The 18,889-nt window shown below is 40.0% G+C and overlaps 1 protein-coding gene across 1 annotated transcript in view; it reads left to right on the forward strand.

The window, feature by feature from the left end:
• The window catches only part of ZDHHC2 (zinc finger DHHC-type palmitoyltransferase 2), a 66,890-nt gene that overhangs the window by 12,470 nt on the left and 35,531 nt on the right, over nt 1-18,889 (forward strand). Inside the window, exon 2 of the mRNA XM_068970158.1 lies at nt 18,718-18,744. Within this exon, the coding sequence (XP_068826259.1) occupies nt 18,718-18,744 (27 nt within the window). The remainder of the gene's footprint in view (nt 1-18,717; nt 18,745-18,889) is intronic.

Consider the following 18,889-nt stretch of genomic DNA (forward strand, 5'->3'; position numbering starts at 1 on the left):
ATTTTTTGAGGCCCACCAACTGTTTTTCTGGAGCAGGTGATTTTTGTTGGAAATGTGATTCCAGAGCTGCCTATAAACATATCTAAATTTAAGGGTCCCTGGAAGTGTCTGTGAGGTTCATATCAATGTCACCAGAGCAATTTTTAACTGCCTTGTTCTTTCACAGTGCTGCAGTGAAGCTGGTGGTTGTGGGACTGTGACTGATCCCATCTCGCCCATGCAGCAGACTTTACTGGGGGCTGTGTCCCTCATGAAAATGCTGGCCATCAGGTGTGCGTTGAGACCTGCTGGCCGACTGTACATAGTCTAAAATTCAACAACAGTGTTTGGGTAACCAGAACACTAACGCTAACTGGTAGAAATTTTAGCCTTTCAAAGAGCAACACATTAGCGAGTTTAAAGGGTACATATACTGGGTAAACATGAACTGGTGGGGAGCCATGGGGAAACTTACATGTGTCTGTGGATGCGTCAATAACCTACCGTGTTAATTATGAGCTAGATCCTTGTACACAGCACGGAGAGGAAACATGATTCATGAATGAATAGCAGACTGTTTGTTTCATCTCCAGATCTGGGGTAACTGACAGTGGTTTTAGGAACAGAAAACAAAGATCAATACATATAATTGGTGGAGGGATACAAGTAGGAAACGTGAGATGCGGCTCCCACGTTGAGCAGAGGAAGAGGCTCAGTCCAAATATTGATGACTGTCTTCCTCAGCTCTGTGCACAATTGTGTAGCAGTTCCCGTTTACATTAATGAATACATCTGGGCTATAATTAGGTGGTATTTGTGTACTACTGTGCTCTTACACCTTATAGCAGCAGCTGTGCGTGCCTTTTATCTGTGACCTGCCAGTTTATGATTATATTAAATTTGCTTTTGCAGCAACTGGATATATGTTCTATCTCTGCAATTACTGTCAGGCAGACTGAGCTGGTGCTGTTGATAAATGCAGTGTAGGACAGGGCTGTGATTTGCTTCAAGTAAGAGGAAAAATATAGACTGTAACTCAAGCTGAGATCAAAGAAAGATTATGTGTGTGAGAAGTTTACTTCATGAATAGATGACAGTAAAGTTGTAAGTAAAAATACTGCTTCTTGGTGACCTAGACTGAAGGGAACCATTCTGCAGTGCTCTGCTGTAGTAATTATTGCTGCTGCTATTGTTGTTTTAAATCTTTTCATTTATCCCTTTACATGTGCCACTGTTAATTCTATTCTGATGACCATCATAATACTGAGGTTGGAATTATAGCTTTGCACACTTCCTTTCTCTGGAGTACTACAGAAGTGTCAGATAACTTACAAAGAACCTAGAAATATTGGTTTAATTTGTCAATATGTTATATGTGCTCTGTTCTAAGTACCTTGATGATTTGGTACTCAACATATAGCTGTGAACCCTGGGAGACAGTTTTAGAAGGTTATCTGTTTCCATAGAGAAGCAAACAAGAAATGTTGATTTTTCTACTTAATAAATCAGAAAGTGATTGTTTGGTCCTCTGAGTAGACCAGGTAGTAAGAAATTGATCTAATGACATTAAAAAATAAACTACAAAAATTGTTTTCATCTGCTTTTATTTGTGTATTTTTAAATGCTGAAATATCCAAAATACAAGTGGGATTTTTGCTTATTACCAATAAATAAATTCACACATATATAAGAAAGATGAGTGGTTACATTGAGCAAAATAATAATTAAGGCCACTCCAATTCTAAAATGTGGGTTCTGACTAATGAGGGAGATGTTTACAGGATCTAAAATCCCTGCTTGACTTTCCCCTCAATAGTGGGCAACCATTATTCGAGGACCAGGTAGACCTTGGCTAGGTCCCTCATGGCTCAGACAGTAAAGAATCTGCCTGCAAAGCAGGAGACTCAGGCTCGATCCCTGGGTCAGGAAGATCCCCTGGAGGAGGAAATGGCAACCCACTCCAGACCTCTTGCCTAGAGAACCATGGACAGAGAAGCCTGGTGAATTACAGTGCATGGGTCAGCAAAGAGTCGGACCAGACTGAGCACAGCGCGTTATATACCTTGTCTGAAGATGTAGTGTCCACACCAGCCGGCCTGGTTCAGAGGCGTCGGTCATGCCTCCATGGCCAACCCAAAGAAAGGCATCTGGAATTGGAAAGGAAGGAGACTGGAGTTGAAAAGACCCAGACATTGTAGGAACTTGAGCTGAAGAGGAGGGACCCATACCATTCTGACAGAATAAATAAATTCATTTGCACTGAAATCTGCAGAGCTTGCTGGCACCAGGAGTCTCCTCTATTTTAATTGAGACAGAGGGATTAGAGGATTCCAGTGAGTAAGCTTTGAAGTAAGGACACTAAGCCAGGGACCAGCCCCAAGATCAGATTTCACTGTTTACCAGCCCTGCTTAGTACACTCAGTGAGTCAGGGATTGTCTTTCTCTTTGCTAAGGCGAAAGTGGTAGTGAGTCCTTTCAGGGCCAGAACTGGTACATCAGAAGATCAGCACATCCTCAGTGGTTGAGTACAGACATTCATTGTGTTCCCAGCCTTCCTCTGAGAGAGTTCGACGTGAAGTTGCTCAGTCACGTCAGACTCTTTGTGACCCCTTGGACTATATGGTCCACGGAATTCTCCGGGCCAGAATACTGGAGTGGGTAGCTGTTCCCTTCTCCAGGGGATCTTTCCAACCCAGGGATCAAACCCAGGTTTTCCACATTGCAACTGGATTCCTTACCAGCTGAGACACAAGGGAAGCCCACAAGGGAAAGTTAAGAGTTTATGCCAGACGTTTCCATAGAGCTTCTTAGGTATTAAGAGGAATGATTTGGTCAAATTGCTAAAGCAATGTGGAGAGAAATAGAAGAACTTCTGACTTGGAAAAGTTTAGCAGTAAGAATTACAAATTCCCATTCCAGGATGGCTATTGGTTCCATCCTTCTTCATCGTCAGTTGCTACAAGTGAAGGATGTTCCTGTCAGGGAGTGTATCTGGGTAGGCCAACCTCAAGACTGAGCTTTCCATCTACGGCTGAGAAGGGGGGATGAGAAGCCCCCATGCTATCCACCAGTCTTCCCTGCATCACTCTCTCACTGTCGTCCTGGAAACCCGGAGCTCGCTTCCTTCCCCAGCTCTTGAATTGAAAGCTTAGGGAAGCTAAACTCTTAAACCCTGAAATATAACCAAATGTTTGCATTTTTTGTGCCCAAAGTTTGTAAAATGACCAGTTTCCAGATTATATTTAAGTTGGCTGATGGAAGAAGTGTGACAAAAAGAGACATCTTAAACCCTGATCTCTAGAGCATCCCTCATCAGAAGTACCAGGTAGTGGCCCAGGTGCCAGTGTGTGGGAGCAACCAGAAAAAGAACCGCTCCCCTGGATGAAGAAGCCTGGAGAGCATTCACCAGATGTCACAGATCCTGGAGGGGGCAGGTGGAATCCTTGAGAGGGTTTTGGAGCCAGGCAGACTTGCTGTTTAGATCCTATGTATGTCAGTCGCCCAGTCATGTCTGACTCTTTGCTACCCTATGGACTGTATCCCACCAGGCTCTTCTGTCCATAGGATTCTCCAGGTGAGAATACTGGATTGGGTTGCCATTTCCTTCTGCAGGGCATCTTCCCAACCCAGGGACTGAACCCAGGTTTCCAGGGATTGCCCCATCTAGATCCTAGCATCGTAGATTATGACTGAATGACATTAGGAAAGTTACTGTACTTCTGTGAGCCTGTCTTCCCAGGTTTCAAGATTACGATAGTAATACCTTCCTTACAGATTGTTGTAAGGTTTCAATGAGATAAACATTTGAAAAAAATTAGTGCAAGTCCTGGCCTATAGTAAGCATTTAACAAAACACTGCCTTCCTCTGGTTTATTCTCACCCCTTGTCATTTGACCATCGCCCCTTACCTGAGGCCCTGTCACCCCCCACTCAGTCCTCACCCCTCTCAGGCTGAAGTCTTCATTCTTTTAGGCTGTGCTGGCTCTCCATTGCTGCACCGGCTTTTCTAGTGGTTGCGGCCAGTGGTGGCTACTCTTCGTTGTGGTGCTCGGGCTTCTCACTGCGGTGACTTCTCTTGCTGCAGAGCCCAGGCTCTAGGCCACGTGGACTCAGTAGCTGTGGCTCCTGGGCTCTTGAGCACAGGCTCCATAGTGTGGCGCGTGGAATCTTCCCATCCAGGGATCGAACCAATGTCCCTTGTGTTGCAAGGTGGATTCTCAATCACTGAACCCCCAGGGGAGTCCTAAGGCTGCAGTCTTATTTCAGAGAGTGTTACAGGCTGAATTGTGTCTTCCCCCAAATTCTTCCGTTGAAGTCTTAACTTGCAGGACATCAGAATTCAGAGATAAGGCCTTTAAAGAGGTAATTAAGTTACAATGAGGTCATTAGGGTGGACCCTAATTCAGTATGACTGGTCTCCTTGTAAGAAAAGGAAATTTGGACCTAAAGATGGACAGGAAGAAAACTCTATGAAGATACGGGGAGATGATGGTGATCTACAGCCTAAGGAGAGAGGCCTCAGGAGGAATCAGTCCTGCTGACACCTCAGTCTCCAACTTGTTTCCTCCAGGACTGTGAGGAAATAGCTGTTTGATGTAGAAGTCACCAGGCTGTGGTACTTGACCCAACTGACTAATACAGGAGCCATCACTGAAGACTTGGGGTGGGAGGGGCATCTGCTCTCACAGCCTAGCAGGTAGGAAAAGAGAAAAAGGGCAGCCTCCTGTCTACCTGGTAGAAGGGAGGGGTGTGGATGCTGCAAACTCTAAAAGGCTCACTTGACACCAAGTAGCAAATTTTTGTAGTATTGTTCGTTGATAATTTTGTGATGTTGTTTCAGGTACATTAAGCATTACAGAGGCTCCTGGTGGCTGATATGGAAGCCTGACCACCCAGTTAACACATGACTTGAATAACCTTTTGGATCATAACATGTTTGGTTTTTTAACAACTTTTATTGGAGTGTAGTTGATTTACAGTGCTGTGTTAGTTTCAGGTGTTCAGCAAAATGGATCAGCTACACATATACATTTATCAGTCTTTTTTTAGATTTTTCTCCCGTACAGGCCATTACAGGGTATTGAGTAGCGTGCCCTGTGCTATATAGTAGGTTTCTTATTAGTTATCTATTTTATGCAGAGTGTGTGTGTTAGTCGCTCAGTTGTGTCCGACTCTTCGTGGCCTCATGGATTGTAGCCTGCCAGACTCCTCTGTCCATGGGATTTCCCAGGCAAGAATACTGGAGTGGGTTGCCATTTCCTTCTGCAGAGGATCTTTCTGACCCAGGGATCAAACCCGCATTTCCTGTGTGTCCTGCCCTGCAGGCACATTCTTTACCTTTGACTTCTCCCCAAATCACACAATTCCTCCAGTCCTCACAGTGAGATGCTGATGCCTGCCAAGCCCTGTCAGAACATGAACAGGCCTTGGTTGACTGGGGGTAGGGGCAAAGTTGAGAGAAGAGCTCTGGAAGGAATAGAGAAAGAATATGTAGTTTTTAAATTCACTGATTTAGTGCTTTCTCATTATGTTAATTTGCCCACATTGTAAGTTACCTGCTTTTTTTGTTTTTTTTTTGCTTCTTCACTCATTTTTCCAGCAGGTTATTCCCATCTGCTTGGTATTTCACTCTGCAGAAAATGGTAGCGCTCCTGCAAGCTAGAAGTGCATCGTGTGCTGCTTTCTTCAGATTGTTTATAAAACTGTTAACACTCAACTTTGGGGAACTCCTCCTCTCAACGTTTCACTGTTTAGCGATTTATTGTATTTATGCTCCATACTCAGCTAACATCTAGTGAGCTCCTCATAAGTACCAGGTTCTGTTCTAGGTGCTTTTACTTATATTACCTCATTGATTTCTCAAAGCGGCCCAATGAGTAAAGATTAAGGTAAGGCTGAGGTGAGGGTAAATAATTTGGCTGAGATAAAACATCAACCCCAGGCACAGCCAGGAGTCAGACCTCGGTGACGGACACGGAAAAGGAACAACTGAAAAACAGTTACAGATTGTGCTAAGAAACTGTGTGGCCAGAATGGCCGAAGTGCAGAGCATGAGATGGGGAGTGGTGTGAGATGAGGTTATCAGCCGGGAAGGCAGGGGCTTCCGTTGTCAATAAGATCACAATGACATGTGAGGATCACAAAGGAAAATGCAGTTTGATAAAGTTAAAAATGTAAGTAAATTTGTTGTAAGGAAAATACATTTTAAAACATGTCTTAGGAAGAAAAGAAGAAAAGAATGCAGTTGAAATTCAACTGAAATATCCATGTGAATAATGTATTTTTCTTCGGGCTGTCATTAAAGTGGTCTAGCAGCAGTGTCACCAGTATTCATGGGAATGATTTGATGTATTTCTTCCACTGCCCCAATTCTGAGCTCTGTTACATTCAAAGTGAACTAATGCTTCTTGGAAAATATCCAAAAGGACAGAGGATCTTGCTTCAAGGGGTTTTCACTGGCCAGTTTCACCAAAGAATTCACTGTCAGCTCAACAGAGCCTTTCCAAAAGAGAGCAATTAATTCTGTTAGGGTAACTTGAGTACTGAGATTTAGTAGAGAGAATATTGGTGGACTTGATGGGACTGATAGCAGTGGAATGTTGGGGGTGCAGAACCGGCTGGTGTTGATCGAGAAAGTAACAAGAAATTAGCGGGTAGAGGCCGAGCATTTGGATAATTGTTAAAATAAGTTTTCCTGGGAAAGGACAAGCAAAATGGAAAGACAGCTAGAGACATGAGGTCTCAAAGGAGAGATATTGTTAGGACAGGAGATATTAAATACATTTGTAGTGCTATTCCTATTTCCATCTTAATTTTCTGAATCTGAGCTGCTTCTGTTAGGTTAATTGAAATTGTTTTACTGTTTCAATGTCCTTGTTTTGTTTTGTCATCAGTTTCAACTTCTAACTAAAACGGTCCCATAAACTCTAAGCTTTTTGAGCAAAGGAGTAGTCTCACTTACCATCTTATCCTCAGTGCTATAACTATGGTATAATCAGTGAATGTTTTGCAATAAATGAGTTAAAGATCAGCAGAAAAAAATAGAGCTTGGCTGTAAAGTTATCCTCACTAGAACCGGTTCTTCACTTTTGGTGTTCTTCATCATCAGACAGAATCTATGGGGCTAAGATATATCTGTGTGAGACTGCCCTAGTGGATTTATAGAGGAAAGGTACTGTGTTTATGCAATACAAGCAAATTAGTCCTCCAAAACAGTGAGTTTGAATTTGAAGACAAGAAAAAGAAAATTGAAATCACGAAAAGAAATAAAAAGATCACAGCAGTAAACATTTGTGTTGAAAATACCCCCAAAACAAATTGTTCTGGAAAAAATTATGTAACTGTTCTTTGCTAATTTAAGAGAGAAAGTACTTTTTTTTTTTTTTTTTTTTTACCTACTATGAAGGCAGGTTTTAGTATCTGAAGTTTTCGGTTTGGTTTGTACTTCGGACCAACAATTGAACTAGGTTCAAGTTACTGACAGTTTAGCAGTGGGGGAGGGTGAGTGCTACTTACCAATAGGTAACATTTTTGACAGCAAACTATCAATTGTGTAATCACCAAAGCAAAACTTTGAAAAAAATCAGTTGGTAAAATATAGGACTGGATGGATCTTTGAGATGAACCTTCACTTTTAATCAAGATTGAATTTAAATCAATCTAAACTGAATCGACTCTAATATTTTTAGAGCTACTTAGAGAATAGAATTGGAGAGCATCTCTAGGCAATCATATGGGTGTATATATAAAGTTAATTTGAATAGGATTATTTGTAGTCAAGTTTTTAGAGTATGACAAAGGATTTTATTGTTGTTTTCTGTCTAGCAGATATATACATTTCATTTGCTAGCCATAATTCCAATTTATTTATAATCAATAATAAACTTGGCTTCAGAATTGATACAAAAGATCAACATCTGTCTTCTTAATAGACTATTTTCAAAATTAAATTAGATAATAGATTCAAGGTGTGATGATTAATTTTATGTGTCAACTCGGCTAGGCTGTGGTGGCCAGTTGTTTCGTTAAAGACCAGTCTAACTGTTGCTGCTTTATTATTATTATTTTTATATTGAAGTATAGCTGATTAACCATGGTATAATAGTTTCAGGTAGACAGCAAAGAGCCTCAGCCAAGCATATACATGTATACACTCTCTCCCAAACTCCTCACCTGTCCTGGCTATGTGAAGCCATTTTTAGATGTGATTAACATTTAAGTCAATAGACTTTGGGTAAAGCTGGTTACCTTTTAGAATGTAGGTGGGCCTCATCTAATCAGTCGAGGGCATTAAGAGCAAAGACTGAGATCCCTTGAAGAAAAGGTGCCTCTGCCTCTGGACTACTATCAGACCCAAGATTGCAATGGTGTCCCAGGCTCTCCTGCTTGCCAGCCTGCTCTGTAGATTTGGGACTCGCCAGCCACATAACCATGTAAGGCAATATTTAAATTAATATTCATTCATTCTCTACCCCTTTTCCCCTCTCTCTTTCTCTTTCTCCCTTTCCCTCCTCCCTCCTTCCCTCCCTGTCTCTCTGCACACTTACGCATGCGCACACACACATGCACACACACACACACACACCCTATTGGTTCTGTTTCTCTCTTTTTTAAAAATTTTATTTTTTTTTAATTGAAGCATAATTGCTTTACATACTTTTATTGTTTTCTGTCAAACCTCAACATAAATCAGCCATAGATGTACGTAATGTCACCTCCCTCCCATCTCCCTCCCCATCCCACCCCTCTCGGTTGATACAGAGCTCCTGTTTGAGTTCCCTGAGACATACTGGGAATTTCCATTGGCTATCTATTTCATTATATATGGTAATATAAGTTGCCATGTTGCTCTCTCCATACATCTCACCCTCTCCCCATGTCCATTCGTCTGTTCTCTATGTCTGTTTCTCCATTGCTGCCTTGCAAATAAATTCATTGGTACTACCTTTCTGGATTCCATATATATGCATTAGTGTACAATATTTATCTCTCTCTTTCTGACTTACTTCACTCTGTATAATAGGCTCTAGGTTCATCCACCTCATTAGAACTGACTCAAGTGCAGTCCTTTTTTATGGCTGAGTAATATTTCATTGTGTGTATGCACCACAATTTCTTAATCCATTCATCTGTTGATAGACATCTAGGTTACTTCCATGTTCTAGCTATTGTATAGTGCTGAAATGAACATGTATCTGTTTCAGTTTTGGTTTCCTCAGTGTATATGCCTAGGAGTGGTATTTCTGGGCCATATGGTAGTTTTATTCCTAGTTTGTTTTTAAGGAATCTCCATACCATCTTCCATAGTGGCTGAATCAGTTTACATTCCCACCAACAGTGCAAGAGGGTTCCCTTTTCTCCATACCCTCTCCAGCAATGAGGGCCATTCTGACCAGTGTGAGGTGATATGTCATTGCAGTTTTGATTTGCATTTCTCTAATAATGAGCTATGTTGAGCATCTTTTCATGTGTTTGTTAGCCATCTGTATGTCTTCTTTGGAGAAATGTCTATTTAGGTCTTTTCCCCACTCTTTGAGTGGATTGTTTGTTTTTCTGGTATTGAGTTGTATGACCTGCTTGTGTACTTTGGAAAGTAATATTTTGTCTGTTGTTTCACTTGCTATTATTTTCTCCTCTTCTGAGGATTGTCTTTTTACCTTGTTTCTAGTTTCCTTTGCTGTGCAAAAGCTTTTAAATTTAATTAGGTCCCACTTGTTCAGTTCAGTTCAGTCACTCAGTCATGTCCAACTCTTTGCAACCCCATGAACTGCAGCACGCCAGGCTTCCCTGTCAATCACCAACTCCCAGACCTTTCTCAAACTTATGTCCATTGAGTCGGTGATGCCATCCAACCATCTCATCTTCTGTCATCCCCTTCTCCTCCCACCTTCAATCTTTCCCAGCATCGGGGTCTTTTCAAATGAGTCAGTTCTTTGCATCAGATGACTAAAGTATTGGAGGTTCAGCTTCAGCATCAGTCCTTCCAATGAATATTCAGGACTGATTTCCTTTAGGAAGGACTGGTTGGATCTCCTTGCAGTCCAAGGGACTCTCAAGATTCTTCTCCAATACCACAGTTCAAAAGCATCAATTCTTCGGTGCTCAGCTTTCTTTATAGTCCAACTCTCACATCCATACATGACCACTGGAAAAACCATAGCCTTGACTAGACGGACCTTTGTTGGCTTGTTTGCTTTTATTTTTATTTCCATTACTCTAGGATGTGGTTCATAGAGGATCTTGCTTTGATTTATGTCATCGAGTATTCTGCCTATGTCTTTCTCTGAGAGTTTTATAGTTTTTGCGCATACATTTAGGTCTTTAATCCATTTTGAGTTTATCTTTGTGTATGGTGTTAGGAAGTGTTTTAATTTCATTCTTTTAAATGTAGCTGTCCAGTTTTCCCAACACCACTTATTGAAGAGGCTAACTTTGCCCCATTGTATATTGCCTACTTTGTCAGAAATAAGGTACCCATAGGTGCATGGGCTTATTTTGGGGTTCTCTATTTGTTCCATTGGTCTGTATTTCTGTTTTTGTGCCAGTACCACACTGTCTTGATGACTATAGCTTTGTAGTAGAATCCGAAGTCAGGAAGGTTGATTCCTCCAGCTCTATTCTCCCTTCTCAAGACTGCTTTGGCTATTTGGGGTCTTTTGTGTTTTCACATGAAGTGTGACATTTTTTGTTCTACTTCTGTGAAAAATGCCATTGGTAATTTGATAGGGGTCTCATTGAATCTGTAGTTTGCATTTGGCAGTATAGTCATTTTCACAATATTGATTCTTCCTACCCAGGAACATGGAATATCTCTCCATGTTTATGTCATCTTTGATTTCTTTCATCAGTGTCTTATAATGTTCTATGTACCATTCTTTTATCTCCTTAGGTAAGTTTATTCCTAGATATTGAGTTCTTTTTGTTGCAATGATGAATGGAACTGATTTCTTAATTTCTCTTTCTGATTTTTCATTGTTAGTATATAGGAATGCAAGTAATTTCTGTGTATTGATTTTGTATTCTGCGACTTTGCTAGATTCACTGATTAGCTCTAGTAATTTTCTGATAGTATCTTTAGGATTTTCTATGTATAGTATCATGTCATCTGCAAACAGTGAGAGCTTTACTTCTTTTCAAATCTGGATTCCTTTTATTTCTTTTTCTTCTCTGATTGCCATAGCTAGGACTTCCCAAACTATGTTGAATGATAGTGGTGAGAGTTGACACCCTTGTCTTGTTCCTGATTTTAGGGGGAATATTGAGAATAATGTTTGCTGTGGGCTTATCATATATGGCCTTTACTATGTTGAGGTAGGTTCCCTCTGTGCCCATTTTTTGAAGTGTTTCAATCATAAATGGGTGCTGAATTTTGTGAAAGGCTTTTTCTGTATCTATTGAGATTATCATATGATTTTTATCTTTCAATTTGTTAATATGGTGTGTCACATTGATTGATTTGCATATATTGAAGAATCCTTGCAGCCCTGGAATAAACCTGACTTAATCATGGTGTATGAGCTTTTTAATGTGTTGTTGAGTTCTGTTTGCTAGAATTTTGTTGAGGATTTTTGCATCTATGTTCATCAGTGATATTGGCCTGTAGTTTTCTTTTTTGTGTTATCTTTGTCTGGTTTTAGTATCAGGGTGATGGTGGCCTCATAGAATGAGTTTGGAAGTGTTCCTTCCTCTGAAATTTTTTGAGAGTTTCAGAAGGCTAGGTATTAGCTCTTTTCTAAGTGTTGGATAGAATTCAGCTGTGAAGCTATCTGGTCCTGGGCTTTTGTTTTTGGGGAGAATTTTTAATCACAATTTCAATTTCAGTGCTTGCAATTGGGTTGTTCATAATTTCTATTTCTTCCTGGTTTAGTCTTGGAAGATTGAACTTTTCTGAAAATCTGTCCATTTCTTCCAGGTTATCCATTTTATTGCCATATAGTTGCTCCTAATAGTCTCTTATAATCCTTTGTATTTCTGCATTGTCTGTTGTAACCTCTCCTTTTTCATTTCTAAATTTGTTTATTTGATTCTTCTCTTTTTTTTTTTCTTGATGAGTCTGGCTAAAAGTTTGTCTATTTTGTTTATCTTCTCAAAGAACCAGCTTTTAGTTTTATTAATCTTTACTATTGTTTCTTTCATTTCTTTTTCATTTAGTTCTGCTCTGTTTTTTATGATTTCTTTCCTTCTGCTACTTTTGAGCTTTGTTGTTGTTCTTCTTCTTTCTCCAGTCATTTTAGGTATAAAGTTAGGTTGCCTAGTCGATGTTTTTCTTGTTTCTTGAGTTGCTATAAACTTCTCTCTTAGAGGGCTTCCCTTGTGGCTGAGCTGGTAAAGAATCCGCGCACAGTGCGGGAGAGCTGGGATCATCCCTGGGTTGGGAGGAACCCCTGGAGAAGGGAAAGACCACCCACTCCGGTATTCTGGCCTGGAGAATTCCATGGACTGTATAGTCCATGGGGTCGCAAAGGGTAGGACACAACTGGGCGACTTGCACTTTCATTTCCCTCTTAGAAGTGCTTTTGCTGCGTCCCATAGGTTTTGAGTTGTTGTGTTTTCATTGTCATTCGTTTTTAGGAATTTTTTGATTTCTTCAGTAACCTGTTATTTAGAAACGTATTGTTTAATCTCCATGTGTTTGTGTTTCTTACAGTTTTTTTTTCTTGTAATTGATATCTAGTCTCATAGTGTTGCGGTTCTGTTTCCCTGGAGAACGAACATACAGGGGTTGAAGAGCTTTCTCTATAGACGGCTGGGCAGGCTGTACTCTGCCTGTCACGACTACCCAGCTCTCCACTGCAGCAGAGAGATACCTGTGCCAATGAAGAGTGTGTCTGTGTTCCATAAAACTCTGTTTATAGAAACAGGTGGCTGGCTGTATTTGGACTGAGAACTGTAGTTTACTGACCCTTGGATTAAATGTAACTTGATAATTCACGCAGAAGAGATAAGTGAGGTGTATCTTTTTTTTTTGGTTTGTATTTTTCAAAGATGTTTACTTAAAGCCAGGTTTGGAACAAGAAGCAGTTTGTCACCCTTTGGTATGTTAGGGGTTACTACTTTGGCTGACAGTCTGACTCTTCATCCTTGGTTTTACCTGTTTGATTTTTACACAAGAATTTCTTAAGGATCAATTCTACAACAAAAGTATCACACATCAGTTCTAACCTGATAGCTGAGCAGTCAGCCTTTTCGCTAACATTGCAGTTTGTTTCTTAGAGGAATGATTGATGAGGGAGGAAGTGGGTTAAGCTGTAGAAAGTGCAGCCGGAAGACACAACTGGATGCCCAGTCGACCAGCCTTGAAGTTTCTTGATGGTTCCAGGTTCTAAGATGTAATTCTTAAAAGCTTTTATTTGACTCTTGCCAAAAGGAACATTCTTGCTAACACTGGTAATAATTTATCATTCCTACTCTCTCTCTTCCAATATACCACCAGTGCCAAGAAAGTACTTTTATTCTTTAGGCTCTTTCAACAAGGCAGAGGTCTTGTTTCCTCATTGTACTGCAATTAATCAGGGAGGAGTTTTAATTGGAAAATTAGAAATCTCCAAAGCAAAGTATTATCATTGTAGGCTAAGAAACCAGAAAGAAATTAGGCTAATCCAAGATAAAATTAGGCAGATACACTTCTGAAATGAAAATTAAAATCATGTCCCACAGTGTGACTATCCTGTGTATTTAGGTGGCCACCAGATATGGGCAGGGGAAGTATTTTAGTGTAAGAACAGTGGTGCTCATATTGGCAACTGTAAACGACATCTAATTCTCTGGAATGATTATAAGATGTAGGCACTTTTTTAAGTCATTGTTTTTATTCGTTATGTTGAACAGATGGTGTCACATCCAAAACAGGTCTTGTCCCCACACGAAGGTCTCGTGTGGACTGACTGCCGCATCAGCAATAGGATTTTTGTGTCTCCTCGTCACCCTCTGTAAGGATGAGTCCCACCATCTTTGTTTCTACTACCAAGTTTCTGAAATGACACATCTAGATTAAAGGCAAGATATGAAATCTAAGTCCTTTTTCACCTTTTTTTCACTTTGTAAAGTCTGTTTGCATGGATGTCTTTCAGAGGTTTGTACAAATATAACTTGTCTCTTTGTAGTTTTTCTTCATTTGTGGGCCCTTTTCCTATATGACATCTTTTATAGTTAGTATTCACAAAATCAACACGTTAATACATTAATTAATTCATGTATTATAATTGCTGGTATATTTGGAGGGCTTACTGTGTGCCAGGCTGTGTTAAGTGCTTTATACTTATTACCTCTTTTAATTCCACAGCAGCTCTAGTAATACTGCATTTGTTACTCCTACACTCACGTCGTGATGGAATATCTGTTCAACAGGATCACTGTGAAACTAGCAGGAGGCAGGGATGGAGTAGGGCTTCGCCTGTCTTCATCTGGAGTCCTTGCTCTTTAGTTCTGTTATGCTTAGTAAGGTTCTTTTTCATTTTGACACACTGACCTATTAAAAAATAAGATACTAAGGAAGACTCAAAATTAAGAGGCAAAAACCTTATAAACGTATAAAACCTTTCTGTCTTCTTTTAAAGTTGCTTGAAGCCCAGTTGAAAGCAGTGCCTTCTTCAAGATTTTCCTTTTTTAGGGGATCAGGACCACTTGGTCTTCTGTCCCTCCTTTGTGTAATGAGGTGTTGTCTTTACATCTGGGGGTGTAGGCCAGCAGGCATTGCAGATAGATTGCTTTTGGTTTTGCAGATTACTAGTTGAGTTTCTACAGTGTGCTAAGATGACAGGTAAAAAAAGTAACTCTGTTCTTGAAATTTTTGAGTCCACAGAAGAAAGAATTGTTTCTCATAGGTCTGCATGGGAATTCCACTTTTATGTGATTCAAATTCATGATGTTTACTTCTGTTTGTCAGTGTTTTTATTCAGCAAACATTTATGAGACAGATGCTCTGTGCTAGTTGTTTTGCTTGAAAGAGGAACTAATTTTAATAAGATCCAGCAGAGCCCAGAGTCATAATATTTTTGTCACATGCATAAAACTTTAAAATTGAAAACAAAAATCTCAGATAGAAATAACTAATATGCTGCTCATTGTGACTTGTAGTAAAGCTCATCTGTCTCCATTTTCTTTTAATAAAAATATAAATAGCTATGTTCATTTACCTCAAAAACTGGTTATTAGAAAATAGAGTAAAGATATATATAAGAGATTCGAAATTTCTATATGTGTGCAGTTGGAGAATAAGTATCAGCCTAATTTTTAAACAGACCAAACTGAAATCTGTGAAATAAGTAATACTGGATAAAACTCAAAATTCACATTAAAATCCAGTATTATTTTTGGAAGATCTGTCATAAATATGATCAGTATTGTTATTTAATTCTCACATTGATATAAATAATTAAAATACATTTAACATCTATTTTTCCAAAATTGAGCCTGTATTTTCCATATATTGTCTTTATATATTAATATATATGTATTAGAAACATGAGTAAATAACCTTAAACGGTTATTTATGAACAAAATAGAAAATACATTGTATTCTATGTGGTTTTGTCATAAGAAAGGATATTGAAACTGACAGCTCCTCCCCTAAGTTGAAAATTACAAGACAGGGACTTTCCAGGTGGTCCAGTGGTTAAGACTCCAAGCTTCCAGTGTGGAGGGGGGAGGGGGGGGCCTTGGGTTTGATCCCTGGTCAGGGATGCTTGGTGCAGCAAAAAGAAAAAAATTACAAGATAAACCATTGACCTCATAATGAGGTAAACATGGTTGCAAGAACATCAATTTCCTCAGTATAATAAAGCACAACCACGTGTGGTCCATATATATGTTAGTGACATAGGTCAGTTTCAACATTTTGGCACTGCTATTTAAAGAACGTGTTAGTCATTCAGCCATGTCTGACTTTTTGTGACCCCATAGACTGTAGCCCATCAGGCTCCTCCGTCCATGGGATTCCCCAGGCAAGAATACTGGAGTGGGTTGCCATTTCCTTCTCCAGGGGATCTTCCCGAACCAGGGATCAAACCCAGGTCTCCTGCATTGCAGGCAGATTGTTTATTTTTACTAGTATTTATTAAGTCATTTGAAAGTAGTTATACACAACTTTATTTAGAACATATGTAACAAATATGGGATTACTTCACAGAGTATATAAAAGACTCTCAAAAAGTAAAAGAAAAGAGATAGAAAAAATCAGAAGAGATAGGAAAAACCAATCATTTAATTTTTTTAATAAAAATTATTTTTAAAAGTTCACCAGTAATCAGGGAAATGAATACTAAAACAGTGATTTTTACTTTGGCCAAAATGTTGACAAAAAAGACATTTTACATTCATAGGAAATTTGATAGGCTCAGAATTTTGTGGAGTATAATTGATACAACCTTTTTGGACTTTCACGTTTTACTCTATAAATTTTATCAGGATTATTTTCCATAAACATGCATCCACGAGTAACTCATTTAACTGAAAAAAAAAATCTGTGAATTTTGAAGTACATTAAAGAAAAGCAAGCTGTGAAGGATAGAAAATATCTTTGAATGCATATCCAGAATATATTAACAGCCTGGGACAAAAAACGTATTACCTCATACTGATCATACTTTTTCTTTTTTTTTTAAATGTCATTTTGTTTTACTGTTTCAGTTCTGACAACTAGAGTCATGGGTTAGCAAACACATTTTCTTTAAAACACCAGAACCTCTGGAATGGTCATTAAGGGTCATTCATACATAAATGCACAAATGGATTCAAATTGCTTTTGCATTTCCTTTGATTAGCTGCAGGGGTAGGAATTTTGATCCAAGGAAGAACTGTAGTCAATTTTAGAGCATTTTGAAGAAGGGGAAGTCAGGGCCTACAGAGAAATGCATGACGGGAGTCATGGGGTCAGACAGAAAAGACAGCTCTGTCCTTCCTCTGCCCTACATCAGCCACTTTAGGGATTCTGTGAGAAAGTGCCCTCTGACTCCCTCTCGCCTCTGATGGGCAAGCACACTTGTGTTACGGGCCATTTGTAAGTCAAAGATCATCTCTTCTGCCTGTCCCATCCTGGAGATCAGGAATGTTAGCAGAAATTGAAAGACCAGGAAATATTTAAAGGAGCCACATCAAGATTGGTGAGAAACCTGGAAATTGTCTATTTTGGGGGCTAAAAAAGAACATATGAAGATCTGTCTTTTAGATTTTCTGTTTATAGCTACAGATTGGAAGCCTGGATATCATAGGTAGTATCCACAGGAGGCTCATTTCGGCACACCCTGATCTTAACAGTCGTTCTTAAATCAGTCCAGTAAGAGAATGGGCTGCTCTCCAAAACTGTGGTTCCCACTGGCTCTAGAAATGACTGAACTGTCGCCCTCCTGGGAAGGAGGTTGGTCTGATCAGGTAATCTTAAAAATCTCTCACAGCATTACCCTCTGATTCCCATGTTCCTAATGCAAATGAAATTATACTCCAGGACAAAAGCTGAAAATCCTGTCTGCCTTTTAATAGCTGAATAGTAACAAAAATGCATCAGGAAACAAAGTCAAATCTAGACTTGCTACTACTGAGATAAGGCAGACCGTATCCCAAAGACTTTAGTATAAATGGAGGGAGACCGCGTGGGAAACAAAGCAGGCGGACAATACAGAAGACTTAGAGAACTTACCGCCGCCAAGAGGGAAGGATGAGGGAAAGGGGTAGTTAGGGAGTTTGGAATGGACATTTACACACTGCCATTTTTTAATGGATAAACAACAAGGACCTACTGTTTGCTACGGGGAGCATAGCACAGGGAACTCTGCTCAATGTTATATGGTAGCCCGGATGGGAGGGGGTTGGCGGCAGAATGAGAGTGATTGGTGATTTAGCCGCTAAGTCATGTCCAACTCCTGCACACTCAGGGACTGTAGCCTGCCGGGCTCCTCTGTGCTCTGTCTATGGGATTTCTCAGGCAGGAATACTGGAGTAGGTTGCCATTTCCTTCTCTAGCTGGGAGAGGATGGATACTTGTATATTTGTGGCAGGGTCCCTTTGTTGTCCACCGGAAACTATCACAGCAGTTAGTCAGCTATACTGGAATATAAAATAAAAAGTTTAAATGGCAAAAACAAAAACAGAAAGAAAGAAAACATCTAGGGTTACTGAGTCAGGTTTCTTGTCCCAGCTGGTTTGAGCTCTGCGGTCCCAGTCCTCGTCTACCTGCCACCTTGCAGTATTCACCGCAGCCCCTCAGAGACGGCAGTTTCTCAGGCCCCTCGTTATATCGTAGGGAGCAGTTAGCCATTGGGCATAAGAATTTGTACTTTCAGAAATCCGGCAAGAGAGATCTGTACAGTGGACATGATTTTTTTTTTTTTTTTTTCCTTCTGGAGCGCTAACTCAGTGGCTGCCAACTTACAAAGAGCAGTCGGTGTCTCTGGGAGTGTGATGAGCTAGCGAACCTTTATCTGAACTCTGTAGTTGAAAGGAAACCTGAGAAACCAATCAATAAAGGAGGAAGACTCAGCAGGGCCGCACTTGATGGGGTGTCTTTCCTGCATGGGAGCCAAGGCTGGGATGCCTAGCAGGGCCTGGCTGAAGGCCCAGCCTCCCCTCCCCACCTCTTCCACAATGCTCACCTCTCCTCTAAACAGTCTAACAAATACTTAAAGAACGTTGGCTTGGAAAGAGCTAAATTATTAACCTACTCAAGATCTTATGTCTCTTTCAGGCCCTGTGTTTGCTATAAGCTTCATATAACATATTGCCCGTCTCTTTTCTCTGTTTCTGTAGTGTCCATGGAAAACATTGGAGAACAAGGTAAGATACATCATTGCTTTAGATCTGAAATTTTAAAGATAGTTTGAGAAAATAAATAGCATTCATTTATATTTGATTAATAAATGATACTTTGAGAATGTTGAAGTCAAGATGGGGTAAAAAGACATCTCAGGCTGAATTCTCT

This window comes from Capricornis sumatraensis, chromosome 4, assembly GCF_032405125.1.
Source record: "Capricornis sumatraensis isolate serow.1 chromosome 4, serow.2, whole genome shotgun sequence".
In the NCBI taxonomy this organism is placed as follows: domain Eukaryota; kingdom Metazoa; phylum Chordata; class Mammalia; order Artiodactyla; family Bovidae; genus Capricornis; species Capricornis sumatraensis.